Source organism: Dromaius novaehollandiae, chromosome 4, assembly GCF_036370855.1.
Source record: "Dromaius novaehollandiae isolate bDroNov1 chromosome 4, bDroNov1.hap1, whole genome shotgun sequence".
Lineage (NCBI taxonomy): Eukaryota > Metazoa > Chordata > Aves > Casuariiformes > Dromaiidae > Dromaius > Dromaius novaehollandiae.
This window is the reverse complement of record NC_088101.1, coordinates 78,475,002-78,497,463: the sequence shown is the minus strand read 5'-3', so window position 1 is coordinate 78,497,463 and position 22,462 is coordinate 78,475,002. Positions and strand designations below refer to the sequence as shown.

Genomic DNA, 22,462 nt, shown 5'->3' with positions numbered 1-22,462 from the left:
CTTCAGTTGAATCTTAAAACTATTCAATTATTTGTTTGGGTTGCTGGGCTTACTTTTTTATTAGCATTGATTGGATGCAATCTTAAATATTTGGTACTTTTGGTAAGAGGAATTTATATGATAATTGGAAATAGCTTTCCCAGCAGATAGCTTACTGGACTTTTTCAATTTGATACATGCTTGTGTTCTGCCATGAAGGCAGAAGGAAGGACCTACTGATGTGCTCATTTGCTTTAAATTGTTTTCATTTTCTGTTGAAATCATTAAGAGAGACCTGAAGCGTTGAAATGATGTACAAGAAAGGATATACTTAATTTTCGTGCGGTGCTGTCAACAGACTTTGTTTTGAATCATTTACAGTGACAACTGCAGTGCATTCCTGTTGGTGGCCTGCGGTCCACACTTGGCCTGGAGGACAAATCCATCAGGCTCACTGCAAGAGGCAGGGAACAAATGTTCTGGCAGCAAAGGTTGCCCCAACCACCAGACACCTTCATCTGCACCCAAACATCATCCAGCACAAAGTCAGCAGCTGTGGCTTCCCACACCCTCTGCACAACATGAAGACAGACTGAAGCCAAGTGTTTTTGCCAAAGCCACAGTGACCTGCAAAAATGAGGTAGTTAGGGAGGTCTGCGGCAGAGACACATACAGCTGCTGAGGTTAGGACATAGCTGTAAGTTAATGCCACGTACTGGATGCTTTTGGGATAAGAAAACCCTGCATCCACTAGCTATCACTGCATGCTTCAGTCAAAGAAAAGTCTGTACAGCTTTGCCATCAATGACAATTTGTGACCTGTGCTGAATGGGTAAGGGTCGGGAATGTACTGGAGGAGAGGACAAAGAAGGGCTGCTTCTACAGTGTATGCAAATTTAACAAATCAGTCCACTTGGGATGTTCCTTTTTGCAGACCCTTTAAAAGCCTCCTGTTTGGAAGGCAGAGTTCATCCAAGTGAATTCTATCTCCATGCTCCCCAGCACCCCCTATCTTTTTGTGATATTTGCCTCATCTCAACAGAAAATTCCTGCCTATCAGGAAATCTGAAAGCTAAGTAACAGAACAGAGTGAAGGAGGTGCAGGTAACAAAACCAGTGGAGCTGTATGGATTTATAGCACAGTCATATCCACAGAAGCCAGATAGACTCCCGGAGAACGTCTACAAAGAGATTCATTCAGACATGTCCAAGCCATCCCAGTGAGCAAGCATGGATATCAACAGCAGCATATCTGCAAGAGCATGGGCTAATTGGCCCTGCTCAGAGGCTACATTAGCATGGGAAACATTGCGCCATGGCAGCCATGCTGATTCTGGTATCCAGCCATAACATCACCCAAGTGCCAAGACTGTTGTTCTTGTTATTTCAACAAAAAACGTCCCAGTCCAGAGGATGCACTTCTCCGAACACAAAACTTCCTGGTGCCCATAGAAGACGCTATGAAAGGCTGAGGAACTATAAAAGCCAAAGAACATTTCATGGAAGTGAAACAACTTTGCTATGACAAAATGCAGATCCACTGTGAGATGGTTATTCAGCATCCTGCAATTGCTTTCGAACTCTGTAAGCCAAACTCACTGACAGCATTGTCATCGATCAAAACAAAAGAATATAAATTTAAATAGTAGGGAATGAATAATCTCTTGCATTCTTTTCAACTACAGCCTATACATGGTACATATTTTACTAAAAAATTGTTTTTATGTGAAAGAGTTCTTCACTGCACCTTCTGTCACATTCTGAATTATGGCACAATAGAAAAATCAATTAAAATTATTATTGAGCAATTCTTTATCTGCTTCAAAATCATCTTCTTCCAGAAAAGATGTTATTTCTACAGTGCGCTATACATGAATTAGCCCTGCTGTTCTAAAATAGATTACATTTGGAATCCTTTAGCCTGCTTTACCTTCAAATGAAGGGTTAGCAACAAACTATAGGTTTTATGCAAACATAATATAACTTATAATTATGTAGCATTACTCTAAAAGCTAATCTTAAAGAGCTTTTTTTTTTTTTTTAAACTATGATCTCTGATCTTACTATAAAAGAAAAACTAATATTTCTTGTCTGTTGGCCTCCCTTCTGCGTAGAAGTTGAGATTTTAGTTGCTTATCACTCAGATATCAGTCATCCTGAATTCAAAACCTCTGACTGAAAGAATAGTGGTGCACATGGATAGACACTGCCCATACCCAAACGAGGAGAGACAACAGTGGAACACGGTTTTAAAGCACAGTGAAATTACCACACAGTTGAATTGCAGGGAAGTTGAGATACAGTTTCACAGTTTATGGTTGTTTTATATTTCTCTCCTCTCTAACTACAGAGGCATTATCTGTCCAATAACTGGGCTCCTGATGTGCCGAAACCACCACCTTGTCTTGAAGACCAGAGCTGACTGTTTTCTTGTCTGCTGTATCCCATACACCTACTTTCTCTTTTCTTATTCTTTGACTGTAAGGTCTCTGATACCTTTTTATTCATTGTTTATACAATACTTAACCACACTAGAGCTATAGTCCGTGACCGTAAGCTAAGCACTACTGCAGCTCCACTAAACGAACAAACAAGAAAACCCCACACCCAAAACAAAACTCTGAGCTCTCAGTGTTTGAATACTGACCTAAACTTTGAGACTTATTTACGCTTTTTTCTCACTCTTACCGTATATTAGTGAGATCCAAGTGATATAAGCATTTAAAGCACAGCCTTAGAACAGTCACCTATAACTAACTTTTTCTAATTTACTTTCAAGTAATATGGGCTTGATTGATGGCAAAGAATATGAAAACAATAACAGCAATATTTTGACCCTTTTCCTCATAGATAGAAGTGCAGAATATATGAAAAGTACATTTTCTGGAGAAAGTAGTAGCATTTCCATGCACCCCTAATGACATAAAAGATCTCTTTAGATTTGGCTGAGAAGACCTTACTTACAACCTTTGCATCTTACATAGCTGAGACCTGTGACATGTAATGTCATACACTACATTAAAGCCTTTACTATACAGAGCCTTTCCGCACTGATACAAAGACATTCATATTGGAACTCGCAATTTCTATATCCTAAAGTTTCATGAGGCTGTTAGAAAAAGTTCTAGAAAAACCATGCTCAGTTTATCATCTGAATTACCATACTACATACTGTACCACAAAAACATCTTATACTCACTTTCTAGAACCAAACTTTAAATGACTTTTCTTTTACTTTAATGACTATTTTTTATACCTCAGTTTTGTCTTATTTTAATTCTCAGAAATAAGAAATTACCTTCAAAGTCCCCATCTCTGGCTTTTGCTGCAAGTTCTGAAGATGATATACTTTCTTGACATAAAGCACAGTCTTCCAATGCTGCATTCCTTAAACCCTGATTAACTGTAAAACAAAACAAAAAGTACTCAAATTCTTATTTTTCCAGTATGCAGTTAAAATGTTCATGTTAGGATTTCTAGGATTAGATTACAGTAGCATCTATATGTACCTTCATATACTTTTTGCCTTTTCTTTGCCTTGACACAAACAGTAATTTAAAAGTATCCTCTATTCTTTTTTTGGAATGACAACAGAAATGAAAGACAATGTTATCACAGGACATCTAGTCCTCTCTTCCAGCAGTTTAGCTGCATCCTGTATTTTATTTCCCACGTCCTTACTTGGATCCTTCACAAAGGAAGAGATTATGAGGACAGCCAGAGATTCCCCAGGTGAATCATGCACATCAAATCACATAAACCAAGGAGAAACTTCATCCCGTAATTTTGGTTATGCTTACTTTTGCCAACAAATTGTCCCCCCCCCCCTTTTTATGGTAATAGTTCATCCATTAGAAATTATTCCAATTAAGTACTGTTGACTACCATGTATTTCCTAGTGATAATTTTTCCCAAGTCCAGTTTCTTCATTACTTTTATTTGAATATTCAGAAGCACTTTGATCCTCTCATTAACAATTCAGTCTAATCCCTTTACTTCTTGACAATGAAAAATTAGTCTCTTTTCATAGCAAAAAATCCTGCCACCATAAAAGGTTGGGGAAGTTTCAACCACAAGCAATAGAGGACCATAATGTATGTTGTGCATTATTCCACTGCAGAGTTGAGCTGGATTGGAGGTTTTTCTGCTAAATTTAACCAACTTATACCTTAGCGTTTCATGTAAAATCTCTAGGAAAACAGAAATCATCAATGCTTTTAAATGAAACAGTGAGAAGGGGAAAGGAAAAGTTTTCAATTATGAGGAAAGGGAGAAAAACAAGACCTCTGATTGCCTTCAGGCGCTAGGAAGTCTAATAACAACAAAGGACGAAGGTAATTGTAGTTTCACTGGGATGACACAGCTATTTTCAGGTGAGTTAGCAGACTTTCCTCTTCAAAAAAGAAACAAATAAAATGGTGATAAAAATGCTAGAAAAAATTTTCTTGTATCAGCCCATAATCTAGTTCTGCTTCCTTTATCTTTATTATCTGGAATTCAAAAGGGGGTGTTTTTCTATTTTGAAGACAAATTCAGCATTCACCAATTTAGATGCCATTTTTACAAGACAGGCCAGATTTCAGCATCTTTGTGAACTAAACTGTGTCCATTGTGAAATAATACCTGGAAAACCCCAAGCCATAAAGCCCAAACTCTGCATAAAATATATTATGCCCATACCAGCTAGAAACACTGGTCCGTTATCCATATAGATATGGAAATTTGCAGAAGCACTCTGAAAGCCTTAACTTTTTCAAAATTTGCTTTAGGACATACTCCCATGTACATGCACTTCTACTGACTTCATCTTGTTTACAGTCTACTTCCATGATTTAAGCTTAGGTCAAATGACTGTGCAGTAAGTCCTGTCAGAAATTTAACAAAACATTAAGGAAATTCTTGCCAGATAGTTCACGGACCCACATGCAGCTACTAGCAGAAATTTATGATAGAGAAAAAAAAAAAAATCTCTTCACCCTTCTTTTGCTTCTCCTTGTCTTCTGTTTCAGGTTTGGTTGCCATAACTTCAAATAAGGTCTTTAAGATACTTCTCAGATCACTAGCATAGTTTGTCTGCAGTTGGTCAGCAACACCTAGGAGTTTGAAAAAAAAAAGCATGGAACTATTACTAGACTATTACTCTCCCCCAATTATTTAAATTTATGCATTGCTCTTAGTAACTGCCTCATATTTCTTCTTGAGGAGATTACTTGCTTATGCTAGTGATAAAAATTGCACATGTAATTAAACCAAATTACCATAATGCCAAATCATGTTCTGGTCTTCATATTACCTGCAATTTGATTTATATATTTTTCTTGTGCTTTTGGCAGAAAGAGAGAGATTCTGTTCATATCAATACATAACTGCTGGATCAAATTTTGTCCCTTTAAGACAAAGATAGAGCATCACCAAGAAAAAGGAAGCACTACAAAATTGAACCAGTTGCATGGCCAAACTCTTCATCACCACAGGTCTAAGATGTCTGCATTCTTTGATTCTGGAACTTGGTCTCATTCAGACAACAGACCTTGCTGGACCAGTCTGCAACTTTGGCCACAACCACAGTCTTTTGGCTATGTCATCTGTAGTCCATTCTACTACCCTATATCTTTATGCATGTCAGAGAAAACGGTGACTAAGGCTTACTTTCAGAACAAAAAGACACTCTCATACCTGAGATACAGACAAAAAGCCGGTGAATAAGATCATTGCTGCCATGAAATCTGGATCTGATCTTTTCTCTGGTGGCAATTTTAGCAGCCTGCAAAGCGAGCTGAATTTCTTCTTGATCAATGTCATCAGATGAACAAGAACTCGTCATTAAACTGCTAGTGGAGAAAAAAATATAAAGAAATAGTAATGTAAATCTGTAAATCTTCATTTGGTTGTTCAGGTTGTTCAGGAAATCGTAAAGGATTTATTACTCAAGCAATACTCCAGAGCAAAACAGAATTAATTGCTGTAAGTTCTTGTCGAAGTTAATCAATGCAAAAATCAATCACCATCGTGTACAATTTTCACTTTGTGCCATAGTTACAGAACAACTTTTGGGCAGAAAATCATTTGTCTGTATTTTATTGTATTTCCCTTTACTGATACAAAGTGTTGTGCCATTTTTCACATTAGCTTCCATTAAAGGCTCAGTCCTGAGACCATAACTTCAACAAAAATCTGAAAGGGGAATATCAGTCTGAAAACAAGCAGGTCAGTTCTGCAGTCAACTTAGAAAATAATGTAGAACTTAATTTGAAAAAAGAATTTCTGAATTAAAATAGTGAGAGTTAGTAGAATCCAGATATTAGAGAAAAAAATAGAAAGAAAGATGATAAAATAAAACTTGCATAGTAGAGCTAGATTACTCCCCTTATGTCACCTGACTGCTGAAATGTCAAACTGCTGTAACAGAATGGCTCATCGACACAAAAGAGATTAAGATGTGTCACCAAATGTCTACTGGAGACTTCATCACTTAAAAAGCCATACAGAGGGTTGCTCGCCATTTGCACCTCTTTGTAAGAGAGGGAAAGCTTGAAAAAAACCCAGAGTCCTCTAGGAAGTTTTAGTGGGAATCCAGCTTCTTCAAGTATCTGCAGTTACCTAAACTATTTCTAAATCAAGGTGCATTCAAAAAAGAAATATAGAGAGAAATATATGTAGCAAAACATTTTCAATGTAACAAAAAAAATCCTGATTTGGGAGTAGAGCACGCGATGAAATTACATTGACGTTTTAAGGATTCATCCTGCTGACTGGAAGGAGACATGCCTTCTTACTCTTGTATTCACAGACAGAGGAATACAGAACAATTTTTCCCTCAGATAGAAAAGAAATTCATCTCACCAACAACTATGAAAAAGTAGAATGTTTTACGTCTAACTGTATTTTGGCTGTACAAAACTCCAGCATTCTTTACTACACTGACAACCACTGTGCTTAAAAGAGAAAAGTACGATATTGGTAGATACATAGCACGATGAAAGAAATAACTTCTGTTACTATTTGAGTTCAACATGTTTTTATATGTGCTTATGCATTCACCACCTTGCAGATTCAGTCCCTATGACAGTATGCATCAACAATTATTGCAGGTGAGATACACACGTAATATTTAGAGAAATAATATGAAAATAATTATAATCAAAGTTTTGTGGGATATGAATTTGAAATTCCAACTGTGAGCTACACTGCTAATTCTTAAAAATGCAAAAATACATTTATTAGGCCACACAATTTTAAAATCCCTAGTGAAAACAGAACTGAAAATAAATACATACTAGAGATTAGGTACCGATAGAAGCGTCAATGGAAAATGGGTAGTTTGGGTGCCTTAACTGGCTTCCCCTTACAAAGGGTAAAGACTAGGCTTGCAAGAATTTCATTTCTGTTTATATTTTCATCTAGCACTACTGGCAAAAGCAAATTCATGTAAAAAAAGTTACTTTTATGTTTACAGTTCCCCTCAGTGACACTGCTAACTAAATTTATTAAATATACTGAGAACTGAATGAGAATTCTCTCTCCCTCAATTTTTCCCTTGTTTTTCCACAGTGGATATACAACACACTTTGCACAACAGTGCGGAAAGGTCTGCGTTCACGATGGTGCAAAGGTCCTGTACGATGGTGGCTTATGAAGGAAGAAACTGATAAAGCTGGTAAGAGCCAGGAAGCGATCCCTGCTTCTCAGCGGTATGCAGTTAAATGATTGCTCTATTTGCACAACTGCTCATACAAGCAAATAAAGGGATTTCTGTTTGCCCTGTAACCTGGCCAAAAAGGTTTACTTTTTTCTCCCCTGCTTTTAAAAGAATTATCTTACAGTGATATACACATTTGTAGCATAAACTGCTCTTCAAGACAAGTATAGGCCTAATGACTGGAACAAATGCAGTTTATTTCTATCATCTCATGATGGTGGCTTCCTTGAACTCCCAAACTAAGCAAAAGCCTCAGGGCAGGGAAAAGAAGAGCTCGAGATTCAGGGATAACTCCCCTCCCTCCAAGACACAGTTGAAGGACTGTTTAGGAGCAGGGTGCTAAGTGGGCAGAGAGCTGTGCAAACTGCCTTTCAAGAATATAAAATATTTACTCCCTTGTAGTTTTGGAGAAAAAAAGCCTTATTCCACCCTTCTGAACAAGTTCTAGCTCTAATAGTAACATTCACCTTCCTAAGTCTCCTCCGCCTACGTCCAAGGGAAACGCTTTTCCCTGCTGCTGTTCCAGGTTATTCTACGCTGGATCTTGTGGCGAGTCATTAACACCAGTAATGTCCCACCATGAGACCGGCTGTTTTTTTCGCACACAATCCCTAGTACGGAGCACACGTGAATTGTTCTGGCATTGAGGGATGAAAGGTCAGCATGTATAAATCCACACATTTATAACATACACTTAGATGCAGAGAGCGCTGCACATAAAGCACAATATCCACACAAACACATTCAGAAAGGAGGGTATTTTGTATTCAGGACGGCTGGTGCCACTGCAAAGAGAAAGGCGAATGTTCCAGAATAATTTAAACCTGGATCTAATAATTGCTTCAGAGTTAGAAAGAAACAATTACTCTGCCTTTACCAACAGGACCAAGTCGGATTTAGGCAGAAATGTCTGTTAGGGAATGACTAATGACCATCTGTTCATTACTTTAAAATGTATTTTCTCTACAAGAACGTAACTAGAAAATAAATAGTGTAGAGGCAGTGAGAAATACTGTAAGGACAGAAACATAACAATTAACCATTTCAGATAAATAGTTAGAAGAGCCAACTTTTCTTATAACAGGGTATCCCGAACAGCAGTGTGTGCATCTCTGCAAATATTAAAAATTCTCTTGACTTTCAAACTGACATTATAGATAACAAACCTGAATTTTGACCTGTAGAGTTGAAGAGAACCCTGCATTACGCAAGGAATTAGGTTGACAAGGAAATAATAAATGTAGAGATAAGACCAAAATAAACATGGAATTCCCCTTGATAAATGTTTATCATATAAACAATGCTTATCATGTATTTATTTTTCATACTGTGAAAACATTACAAAGTTAATATGTCTGAAGGTGAGTATCAAGAAGGAAGACTTTATGTCAAAGGTTGATTCCAAACAGTAAAACGGCTTATACATTATAAAGGAATAAATACCCTCTGGCAGATACAATAAATCAGCTTTTTACCTGACTTGGCTAGCATTTACTTAATAATTTTAAATGACTCTTTATTTATCATGTTATAAGACTAGTAAGTCCTCTTTCAGCATTTTAAATATGTACCTCTAGAAAGGATGTTTGCTCTTAAAGCTTGTCTGTGAAATTTAATTAGCTATGAACAAACAAAACCCAGTACTGTCACTGTATATAAGATCACCTTTCACTTGTGGAACCAACATGCATTACAGCTTTTAAGTTCCAAAGGATATCTGTAGCCAGGTTACGTAGTAGTATCTATACATAATGTAAAACAAGACTGTGGAACAAAAAGGTTACGACTGCCATTTGCAGAAGTTGCCAGGTGTTTCACATAACCATCTGTGATACCTTAGGCCTTGAGCTGAATGCTGCTGAGTGTTGACACTCATCCAAAAAGCCCAAGAGCAGCAAAGTCTCAAACCGAGCAACGAAAATCAATGGATTCAAAATTAGTCCAAATTTAAATGTGCTACATTTGTGCTCAGATATAGTCAGTGACATCAGAAATTTGTAACTACTCACAGATGTTTTCTTCTGAACTTGTCTAGAAGCATTTGTTTCATTAAAACTGAAATCTTATCTGAACTGAATGCAGAATATACAAATTCTCTCAAAGAAATCCCCACTAGTCCCAAACTCTCAAGGTTGCATTAAATATAAAACACTATCAGGTAAAATGAATTTAAAAGGTCACTGTATAGAATAGACAAAGAAATCAATTGAATTATCCTGATTTCAAAGAGAGTCACAAAAACTTCTAAAATAATTGGTTTTAGAAATCTTTAGACTAAAAGCAACAGGTGGTCATGTCTAGCAAAGAAGAAAACCACCCCATATATCTACAGTACTCTGTATGATGCAGTAACATCACCAAATTCAAAAGGAAAGACCACCCTCTACATTTCTGACTTCAGGCAATTATGACTAATTTTCACGTACAGATCTCAGAAGATTGCTGGTGATGCTTTTAAATCAAGACGGATCAAGTTTCAGTAACACAAATTCATCCCAACAAAGTGTCTAAGAGCAAAACACTTGTAAATTCTACAAGCAACACCACACGTTTGCTAGAAAAATGTCAATGTAGAATCCAGGGACTCTCCTTACTCCATTTATACTATACAAATACCAGGGATATCAGTGGTTTCTATTCACTTCTTCTGGAAATCTTCAGCAAACTGCACAAGCATAAGTGGAAGTATCATGCAACATTAACTGCAAAGTTAATTTAACTGCAAACTTAAGTGGACTGTATGTTTGCATTATTCCTACATACCTATATGAACATGCGTGTATCAGTAGAAGTTCCCTTTTGCTTCTTGTTTCCCATACTGTAAAGCAATCACATAAGTAGTTTCATATAATCTTTTTCTGCATAATCATTTAATTTTCCTGCCACAAAAAAAATCCCAGAGCAGAGCACAGTTTCTTTGCTTACAGTTCCAACCTCCTTTCTGCCAGCAGTCAGCCCAAATCTCGCTCAATGCCACACTCTCACTGTTTCTGTAATTAATGTTTGGTACCTTTTCTTCCTGCCTTTTCTTTTGCAGCATCTCTTTTTTTTTGGTTACTCTCACAAGAAACACAACAAGCAGTGTGTAAAATTCCCTTGATTTCTGACATGTATCCGTGTTGATGATATGTTTGGGAGGAAACCTGCTATTATTTTATGTATTCAGTTAAATTAATGAAACTAATGCCCTCTTACAATTATTTTAAGTGAAGGAGGAGGGTGCACTCAACTTTAGAATCATTCAAACCTAAATCAGAATATGTCTTCTTATTTGGGGAGTAGCACATAGTTATTTAATTAAGGACTATATTTTAATGAATGAGCCCCAATGCTATATTTGATCAGACTAAGAAAAGCTTTACTTCAGAAATTTTTTTAACTTTTTAATCATGATATTTTATTAAGTCAAGAGGGTTTTTATATGCAATCTCTTAGGTATTTTCTCTTTATTTTAAGAGAAAAGGATAAAGAAAAAAAATCCTATGATGTTTCCAGTTCCCAGGGCTTCAAAACTTGCAGATGCAGATCCCTCTAGCAGGGACAATTTAGCTAAGCACCACCAGAAGAAGCTGAGCTCTAATACACTAATACAGCTCTAATACTCTAATACACTGCACTGTTACCACTTGTATTACCAATGCCCCGTTCCAGACACTTTAAGCCATGTGCGAGAAGCCCCATCTGCTGTCAACCTTCTGAATTCCACAAGAGCAGAAGCATTTTTCATACACCGCAAGATTTGCAGAAGCCCCTTCTTAGCTTTTTTGCCCCAGCTGAAGTGGGCAAGAGGTTAAAATAAACAATCTGGCTAATGATATTAGCCATATGTCCTAAGTGATATCTTCAGTCAGGAAAACTTCCTTAGCATTAAAGACTACTGAGTTTGAAATCAATACGAGTGTCTGCTCCAGACCCTGGCAGCTTTGGCAGCTGCCCACTCCGTTGGAAAAGCATCTTCGTCACTCCTTCCTCAGCCCTTCCCACCTCAGACTGCAGAGCTCTCTCTTTGTATGTCATGTTGGATTTCCCAAAAACCACAGGTGTTGAAACAGCATGTTGCTAAATTACTGTAAGAAACTCTTCTTAGACAACTGTCCTATTGCACTGCCATGCTGGCTTATTCGAACTCATTGCCACACTGTCTTCTCAGATGAATGGAAAAGTTCTCTGCTCCAAGCAGAAATTAAACAAAACAACACTGCAAGTCCAGGAATTACCAGCTTCCTTTGACATAGCTATTTTGTTCATTATAGATAAAATTTCTATAAATATAAGTATGAAAAAATAACTTAAAGCTTTATTAATCAACAAGGCTGCTTCCTTACCATCAAGTTGAATGTCAGATACTTGCAAGGCACCATATTTACTGTATTTCTTAAAACTTAAACTAAGAAGGGGTAAAACCTGCCAGACAAAGGATATTGGAAAATTCAAGAAAAATTATAAAACTAAAATATAACAAATTAGAATTGCTTAGGTTCTATTAAGATTTTCCCAATTCCATCATGACACTGTTATCTTCTAACACCTTCTTGTAATCAAATGCGCATTTAAAGTTCTCAGAAACATTCAGTCATGCTGCAAAATGAATAACACGAGATTAGAGCACAGAAACACTTGAAGTTGAAAAATAGTCTTGAGCTGGAAAAACTGAAAGTGAAAACCAGAAATAGTTAAGAAGTTAGGAAGGAATGGTATACAATGCCAGCTCTGCCACTTAATAAGGGCATAGAAGTGTCTCAGTCCCAGCTTTAATTGCTTATTCTCAAAGCAAAAGAACCTGATACAGGATGGAGAGAACCTGGATACCTGATGCAGGATACAAACCCTTCCTTGACGAAAGAGGCATTTCATACAGCTCCTCAGCAATGTCCTTTGTGTTATTCAAGAAGCTATACTGTATGGTATAATAAAAAGCAAATTAATTTAACATTCAGCTCCCTTAAAAGCTCTCTTGAGTTGCAGCTCCTGTGTGTGGCAGGCACAGAGATGGAGAAGCAGCACTGAAAACCATTTTCCAGCAAGAGGAACTTTGAGGGCTAGGGAAGCTCATTAGTATATTTTCGTGTTGCCTCCATGAGTTCCTTCAAAAAGTAATACAAAACAACCAGCTGAAGTGTTAAAACATCTTAGGGTCTAGTAGAATCCCCCGGGAATTCTGTATCCAGCCACAGAGTCAAGGTTGAGAAACACTAATTAAACGACTAAGTGGAACCTTAAAATTTTAATTAGAAAAGGAAGCTTTCCCATCAGCTTTCAACTACAATGCTGTTGTAAGTATGAGCAAATCCTCTTTTTCTTAAACATAATTGTGCTTTTACAACATATCTTGGTTATAGGCATTGCAAGAACTCTGCCAAACTGTGATTTTAATTATTTACACACAGTCTCAAAACTCCTAAACATGCTACTATAAGTTTTGCGCAAAAAATCTGTAAAATAAAATCAAATTTCTGAAAGCTGTTAATTTTGTGCTACTGGTAGCATAGGGAACACCAAGTGACATTCAACAACAGATTTTACACATCCTTAAAATGAACATAATTATAAATGTGACCAGATTACTAAAAATGAAAATCAGAAGTAAGCTACATAGACACAGTAACACTAACTGATTACTATCACTCTGTCAGTCGCATGCCAGATGATACTGGGACCTGGGAAACTGCCCCCAAATGGTATCTTTTAGAACGCCAAGCAATTTTGCTGGAGCAAATTTACTGCCTCTGATTCTAGCCAGCTTAATGTATTGCCTTATTTCACTTAATTTACATAGAGAGGAACACATTTTATATTTCACTTACTTCTACCATATTAGACATTTTAACTCTCTAAATACGAAGTTTACAATTTATATAGGGAAAGACCAAAGTTTCACCTTCCCACTGTAATAAGCACTTATTAATAAGTAGTTCACCTGAGGCACTTGGGTCCTTGAGAGAAAAAAGAAAAACTACATCAGTCACTTGTTACTGAACACAAAGCCATGCATATAATATATATGCTATAGATAGACAGCTAGATAGATTATATCCACATAGTCTACCTAGAAATACCCTCTGACATTTTCTAAAGGGGAACACGACAGTTTACAAAATACTGCACCATTTGGAGATGTATGTTTTGTCTTGCAGGCTCAACTGTAAGCTTGTGAAAACTGGTACTGAAGAACAAGATAGGCAGGAACACATCAAGAAGAATCCTGCTGGTGAAGAACCATAGACAGCTGCTTTAGTCATATATGTCTAGTTGACTAAAATCGTAAGCAAAAGCTCACAGACCTTATCAATACTGACTTTTTTTTTGCTGGTACTGCTCAGCTGGTTGTTGGAGCAAAGGATACAGCAGCAAAGAAGACAACTCTATGCAGCAGCCTGTTTATGATGGTCTCTACCAACGTGAATACTAATTGCTCTCACACCACTTGAGTGACAGAGCTATACAAAACAGCATAGACTCACAATGCCTTAAAACATATACAGGCAGTTTGCAGTTCAAAATCATTAGGCAGGAATAACATCTATTTTAGATGTCATCCTGATTTTTCTCAAGGTATAACACCCTTTTCTCTTCCTGCAGCTCTTCTCACTGAGCTCTGTTTCCATGATTCCAGCATAGTACATGCAAAGCAACTGCACCAGCCTTTTTTTTTAATTATCAGCCTTCTTTCCATAAAGAGCAGCTCTACAGAGAAAGGGGAAAGAAAATTGTAAATACCAATGCATTGACCAAAACAAAAATGACAGTACCAAACATTAATGAAGAATTAAACTGTTGTTTTGTATAACTTAAACAAATCTAACCTGACCAGGATAACAACAGTAAAACAGCAGGAGAGAAGATTCAGGACACATCCAACCAGGTAGGCTGTTATCTGATCACCCAGCAAATCCATCACTGACACATTTGGTGTCCTCCACACTACTGGATTCCCAGGAGGAGCTGTGATCCCTTTATAAAACTGGTGGGCATAACCTGCACCATAGCACTGATAGCACAGATTATCGGATAGCGCTGGACTATGACATGAAAGAACCGATCTCTATTCCTCATACAGCTAATAGTGCTGCTGGGCGACCGAGTTACTTTTCCTTCTTGCATCCTCTGTGAAGCACCAAGTTCTAATGATGAAAAGCACAGTATAAAACCTGTTTTTGTATGAAACTGTTCACCCACAAGAACTGACTGGCAAGGTAGCTTCAAACAGTCTCTCCCAAAACACCCTCTATTTTTGAAGCAGATAATCAACGTTTCACTCTTTCTCTTTTATATACTAAGACAGTTTTCTCCTCCTTGTTTCACACGTGTGTGTTTAAACTAACAGGGGTCTACACAGAATATGTTATACATCAAGCAATTCCTGCAGCTATATCCAAGCCAGCCAACAAGCCAGTGATCAGCTCACACACAGGCAGATGCAGATATTCTAGCAGAAATAACACGATAAATAACCCACTCTAAGTGCTGGCAGAACCTCGCTGGTTTGGCACAGACTCAAGTCACAGTTCACTTTAGATACTTTCTTTTGCAGACTGTAGTTAATATAGGCTAAAATTTCACCACTAATTTTTCTAAATGCCTAAAATTTAGAAAAAATACTGCAAAACGCAGATATTTAACCAGAATGACAAAAAAGTGATTGCTAGCTGGGAAAGACATATATTATACCATTAAAGTTACTATTTAAAGTTATTATTTGCAGTTAAAACTATTTTTTAGTTCATCATGATCTTAAAACGAAGACATAGGCTTTACAATGTTCTTTAGGCAGGCAAAAGCATGAATACAGATTCATGAATGTCTCTTCTGTCATCTTAGACAAAAAAACTCCAATGAGACTTGAAATCAGCTCATTGTATCCACCTTGTGCTTCTGCTCTCCCACTCTTCATTCCCAAAACAATGTTTTTCATGCCATTTTCTACTTCCAGTCTTTCGAAGCACTTAAGTTCCTACATGGCTTTAAGCATATCAAATCATCTCATTCAGTCAGCATATGAATAGGATTCATTTTGGTTTCAACCCAAATTACGGGTTCTGTCAGGATCTTGCCCAATAATATTCATGCATGTTGAAAGCTGAGGGACAAAGAGATTCCTGAAAATACAGTTGAATTTTAAACGCTACTGTCTTTCACACAGAAATAAAGAAACTACATCTGACATGGAAATGGACAAGATTGCAGCATTATATTTTATTGCTTTATCTGCCTATTTATAATTCAATAAATTATATTAAAATTGTTCTAAAAATTATATTTATTAAAAGATATCTGTAAAAGCAAAAAGCAGACGGACTCTTTTCTGGAGTTACTGAAAAAAAAATGGACCAGTTGCTGCTTCCTTGCTACAGCTACAAACATCTCAATTCCACTCGAGTCAGCGGTATTATTCCACACTCACATTAACTCTTGCGAGTCTGTATAAAAATCCAGTTTCTCTGAAGTCTTCCGAAATAAATGGAAAACATTTACTCTTCACTGATAAAACTGACTACTGATATAGTCATCTCAAATCTGAATCCTGCTTAATGAACATTTTGCAAAAAAACAGCTTCCAAACAGGGCTGAACATTCAACTTCTTGACAATCAGACCTCTAAGACTAGAAGGAAGAACCTTCTACGCAGATCAGCTACAATCAACCTTTCCTTAGAAAATCCACTTCAGAGTCCTCTATATCATCTTTCCAAAGTGGCTGTGCTCTAGAAACTCCCAGCAAAGTTTCAAAATGTGTTTTTCAAATTACTGCGTGAGCACAATCAGTGCTCAAAGTATATAATCACAGTTCTGCTTTAAGACTGAAAATCTTCAGCCCAGATGAGTTTCAACAAACTAGACACTTAGCTGAGGTTTCTGCTTTTCTCCACTGACTAAACAGGGCATCTAGAGCAAAAAGACCCCTCGTTTAGATATATCAGTTAGGTGCCTAAAGTTAGGATAGATGAATCTAGCTCAGAAAATTACACAGCACTGGTTGATGGTGGAACAAGTCTAAGGCAGTAAATCATGTGCTGATTTGAAGCAGCTTCCTTTAACAAGACCCTGCAGTCCCAGTAGCTCTTCTCTCTCAGTAAAAACCAAAATGGCAAATGACGACACGTGGCATGAAATGTTCTCCGAGGTGCAAGGAGGGGAATTTTCTCCCAGTTCTCCATTTGGAAAACAGAAAAATGTGTACGCATACAGAATTCCATATATACTATAATCCATTGTTTCAAAGCCATTAAATCTATGCTAGATTCAGCCTCCATATTGGTCATCTACTTCAATTTGCAATGATTATTATAACAGCACAAAGCAATTGCTTATGACTCACAGGAGGTGGAAAGGCCAAAAAAAGCATTTTAAGAATTTTATGTTCAGTTAATTATTCTTCAGATAAAATTACAAACACTACATTTAAATTTCTAATTTTTGTTATTAAGATTACAAGTGAAAGCAGCAAGAAATTAAAAGGCAAAAATACTACAATGCCATATTTCAGAGAAGAAAAAAAAAATCAAGAAAACAAGTTAGGTATTATTTTGAAAATGCACACAACATCATGTAGAATTTAGTTATCTGAGAAAAGAACATTTGGTAGAGATACTTGCAAGGGACATTTTTGTCCAGTATATCTTCCAAGGAAAGCCAAGCTGCTACCCAAATAACTTGGAGTTGTAGTAGACAAATGACAAAACTTTAGAGAAGTTGGTTAAAAGCTAAAAGAAGACTCTTTAGATAATGAAAGATAAAAGGGCAGAGGAAGACCTTAAAAACCAAACGTATTCTAAATTGTAATACAAACGGATGTACTGAGAGGATGCAGAGTCAAATATTATATATGTATGCACACAGCTCTAGAAAGCTGCTTCTCTGAAGCAGTCAGACTTTTGAGTTGTTTTTTTTTTTTAACTACTATAGATATTTCAAAGGGGGGGTGGTGCTCATATCAGTATAGTGAAGCGGGCACTTAAATGTTTCATTGGACTATAAACTACATGAGCTAGATCTCTAGTAATGTCAATCAGATTCAGAATAATAGGAAGCTTAGATTTCTTAAAAATGACACTCTGGAATGATGCAGTAAAATAGTTTAGTTGGCAAAAGCACAAAACACACATGTGCAAATACAGCCTTCTAAATCAAACACTCAAAAAAAATCTGAAAAAGGGGAAAAGAGAGATCTAATATGCGTAAGCATCAAGATATTTTAATACAGCGGCATGTACAATACTAACATAGGAAGGGATTAAAGTAAGGCCTGGAAGAAAGGTCATGCTCCTCATAAAGATTTATTTATTCTCACTGCTCCCGTGATGCCTGACGAGTAGCTGAGGTGACCTCTAGCGCCCGTTCTGACAGCCCTGTGGGAAACAGGGCGTCTTTGATGTGTGTGTGTTTAGCAGAGGGCAACTGCTGCATGCAGCTACATTATTTTTTGTTCAAAGAACACTCAAAAGTGAATGTTTTTCAAAATTAAAGCCATGAAAAAGAGTTTTAATTGCATCTTTCTGAGAAAGGATGTAGGCTGACAAAAATGCCCTTATTTGCCTTTCAAAGATATGGAAATCATTAGAAAGACTGAGCCTAAAGATGGCCACATCCTAAAAAATTGCATCCTAAAACAAAAAAAAACCCACACAGTATAGGTAATTCTAGTTCTGCCATTATTAGAAAAGACCATTTGCCTCCTCTTTCAATCCCCAAACATATATGAACTTCTGAATTCCTGAGCTGAAGTGCTGGATACAGACACAGAGATGAAAGAGGGAGGACAAGAAGAAGTGGAAGATGATCTAAAACTACCTTGACTGAAATTGTGTCTGTTTATAGCGGGGTAATAATGCTTCTGCGCATATATTGAAAAATGCAAAAGAACCGTTTTAGTAACATTCTTCTGCCCTTAATTTTATTCCTCTATTAAGCACTCAGAACAAAATTAATTGCAAAGTTAAAACTCTCATGAAGGTTTAGAGGGTGAGAATATAAACTAGTATTCTTAACAATTTTGGCCCACAACACTGGGAATTACATTATGGTTGATTGGGATGCTTCCCTTATTTTACTAAGCTGAAAAGAAATGGAAATATAGTATCTAGAAAGCCAAGAGCTAGTGATATACAAACTTTCAGTACATTTCAAGCTAAAGTCTGAAGTCCCTCTTGAAGAAACACTAAATGGACAAACAAAAGTGAGATCACTGACCTATCATATAATTTGTCGCTATATACATTAAAACTTTTCTGTAAATAGTTGAGTCTCAACTGCAACAGCACTGAAGAAAACTGCGAGAGAAAGAAGTGTCTGCTGTTCAAAAGGAATAGTCAGAAGTGTTGCTGTCACTTGTTTGTTAATTCAATGAAAATTTGTAACCAACCATAACCCAATACAATTAGTCAAATCTGACTGTGAAGGGATGTTATTACCTCAGAGCGTATATGCTGGAGAGACTACATGTAGTGACAGAAACACTCTCATAGTCACTGCTGGAGGTGGAGCTGAGGGGAGAATCACGTAAGCCATCCTGAGAACTGAAAAAACACACGGAAACAAAATGAACTGCTGAAGAGAACAAAGGTAAAAACAGAGCACTGTGATAACTCACAGATTGTAAACGATCATTCAGAAGTAAATTGACAGTTACATTTTTGTTCTTTAGGAAATAATACATATCTATTTTATATTACTACCAAAAGGACAGACAACTTGGCAAAATCAATGGGCACACACCTTATAAAAAGCTTCAATTTAATTCATAACGTACCGTTAAAACATTCAGGAAAGGACCAGAAGATCTTACGATTGCACAGGGTATAGATGGAATAGTGTGGCCCGTGCAGTTATGTGTGGCCTAATTTTATAACAAAGACATAACATCACTGGAAATCCATAAAATCACTCTGTGCTTCAGGCCAAGACAGCCTAAAAAACCAAACTTCAAGAACTCCTGAAATATCATGACAAATCTGATCCAAGTTTCCACAGAATGAGGAGGAAGAAGAGGAAGCCCATGAGCACGCAGAAAGCTGGCTGTTCAGGACCAGAAAGGGGGACAACAGAGCTACCGCTGCAATGAGCGGTGCCCACGGTGCCACGCGTGTGCCTCGGACGTGCGCCTCAGGCCAGCCGTGAAGCAGCAATCCCCTGACAAACCACCGACGCTTTGTTAGAGCAGATCTACTAGCTACTAAATAAAGTAATATGAATAATTTAAATCAACGGTTATCAACTTCTCCCTGTCATCACTGGGCTAATGAAAAGCCTTTAAATATTACATCATTTTAGATCTTACATCATATTACCAACATAAGTTAGGATTAGAAGATTAAAAGTGGTTTCATAAGCACTACAGACCTGTCTTGGAGAGACCAATTTTTAATATTTCAGTAACAATTTACTGCTCAGCTACTGGAAATTCTACATGCTGAAGAAAATTAAATCATAGCAGATAAGAAAAAAAATGTAATCTTGAGCAAATATATGAAAATTGTGTTGGTTCTAGGCAGTGCAGAAGAATCATTAGAGCCTGCTGAGCTGAAGTGTTCAGTCAGTGGAAATCTTTGGACAATGCAGAAAGAAGCCTAAGAAATATTTTTATTTAAAAGAAATGTAATTATTTAGATTAGGGTTTTTTTTTTTTTTAAACCTTATAAGCTACATTTCAAACTCTTTTCCTGTACCAAATTTACTATTGTAGCTATCTTTGTGTCTGGAAGCCTGGAAGAACACTTGTGGGGAATTTTTCGAAGTGGTGAATGGAAGGTATGTGCTCTGATCCCTTTAAGAAATAATAGGATTTGTTTGCATACCTCCTATTCATCACTTTGAAAACATATCACTTCATAGTCCTCATTTTTGATTTCCAATTTGAAAATAAATCCCACGTTTAGCTTGAAAGCAAATCCCAAGTGTCATGTTTTAGTTGAAAGAAGAGCTGTTGCAACTGGAAAATAATTTATCAGACTTGAACAAAAATCTATTTAACTTGCACACGTTTTATATAATTTCCCTTGATAATTCTTCTCATTATGAAGCGGTATGTGCATTTAAACAAAGGCTTGCTCTATTATAGCTCCTCACCTTTACCTATCCAACTTTGCAATATGGTCATGCTTCTAATATGTACTTTTACTATGTTTTATGGCAGTTAAATGATATAAAAAAAACTTTACAGAGGGTGATTTCACAGCATGATTGAGTAGAAGAAACTGTTGTGCAAGGATGAAATTTATTGTTCAAAACAAAATAATTTTTGAACAGCAGAATCGGGAAATAAGAACAAGCAGCAAGCTCAGCATTTTCTTTTGTTGCCACCACCCCTTACTCCTGCCCTCCATTTCCAGCTCTCTTCCTAGCAAGCCTGCAAGCTGACTTGGGTAGTAACACTTTTCCTGAGATTTAACATCTCGAGTTTGCTGTCCTTCAGTGCTTCTGTTAAGCTCTCCCTGATATATTTGAAATCCAGGCAAAATATCTGTTACCAATAGTACACAAAATGAAATCATGAGAACATTTAAAAATACAAAACCAATTTACTGAGTTCTGTTTTGAGAATTTGAGCTTTCCAGCTCTTTCTAACAACTAAAAGGGCTGAAACTTTTCCTAAGTATGAAGAAGTCAAAGTTCTCATGCAATTTTGGGAGCCAAATGCTCTAGGTTAAAAAAGAAAAAAAAAATTCGTCTCTCTGGTTAAGAGCTGGTGACACTTAGCAATATTGTCGCAAGTCACAAAATCACTTTCTGTCCTGAGCTACTGCTGTGGAGCGTGCAGAATGAGTTAGAAAGCAACACTAGAAAGATGGCACATAAAGTGCTGGATCTTAACGGTAAGTAAACCTGATGACTACCCTCACAATATTCTTTGGCAGTCATTGAAAATGAACAGAAAAGACATCCCCAAACTTGTTCACCATCAAAATACATTTTACCTGAACCCAGTGCTAGCAGATCGTGATCTTCTGCTGACCACTCAGTGGCATTTTCCTTGCCTCTGTTAGGTTGGGCCATAGCATGCTTGTTGGGCTATTAAAGGAGTTTATACGGTATTGTTTGCAGATGATGTGAGAGTGGAAACCCTTTCAACACGAGCTTCAGAACTAGCACGCTGCACTGATACTGTTTGCAACATCATTCGTACCCTTATGCAGTCCCTAACTGCGCACTGAACAAAACATTACTGCATTGTTCTTAGTTCCTCTGGGCAGAGCTAAGGGTCCGCTCTCTTCAAGCTGCGGGAAGCCACGTTCAGGTTCAGGCTGTACCAATTCAAGTGCAAAGTGCCATCTACACTGCACTTATCCCAGCCTCCATGAGAAGTCTGGAGCCAGGAAAAGAGGGAACTGGCTTCAGAACAAAGTCCGTTAAACAGTTCAAACAGCTAACAGCATATACAAACTAAAGCATCAAAAGGGATAGACGTCCTATATTTTACCAGCAGTAGAGATAAACAGAGGTGTAGTCTGGTGACACCTGAAGTAAAATATTCTGTCCACCCCAACTACCAAGGCCTACACAAGAGAATATATTTGATTGCTGATTGAAGAAAACCTTTGATTGTCTTTTCATACACATCAAGAAACATCGCATAATCCCGGCCCAGCAAACAGCTTCCCTCACCCATTAAAAAGGGCTGATGTTGAGATCTTGAGACAGACTCTCAGCTGGTATGAGTTGCTGTCATTCCTTGAGGTTAATGGTATAAAACCAAATTACATTACCCAAAGATCTCAATCCTATTTTTCTTTTAACGTTCTTGGATGTTCTCCAACCAGCTTACACACATCATCTGAGTCCTCTCCCAGCT

The 22,462-nt window shown here is 37.2% G+C and overlaps 1 protein-coding gene across 5 annotated transcripts in view; it reads right to left on the bottom strand.

Annotated features, from left to right (window-relative positions):
• Window positions 1-22,462, bottom strand: part of ZFYVE28 (zinc finger FYVE-type containing 28) — a 158,393-nt gene that overhangs the window by 11,379 nt on the left and 124,552 nt on the right. Inside the window, exons 9-12 of one of the 5 annotated variants that reach the window (XM_064511521.1) lie at window positions 19,086-19,190; window positions 5,656-5,810; window positions 4,956-5,072; window positions 3,278-3,382 (exon numbers count right to left, since the gene is read on the bottom strand). In XM_064511521.1, the coding sequence (XP_064367591.1) occupies window positions 3,278-3,382; window positions 4,956-5,072; window positions 5,656-5,810; window positions 19,086-19,190 (482 nt within the window). Of the gene's footprint in view, window positions 1-3,277; window positions 3,383-4,955; window positions 5,073-5,655; window positions 5,811-10,441; window positions 10,497-19,085; window positions 19,191-22,462 lie in introns of those variants that run through there. The other 4 variants (XM_064511522.1, XM_064511523.1, XM_064511524.1 and 1 more) reach the window with 4 other exon arrangements.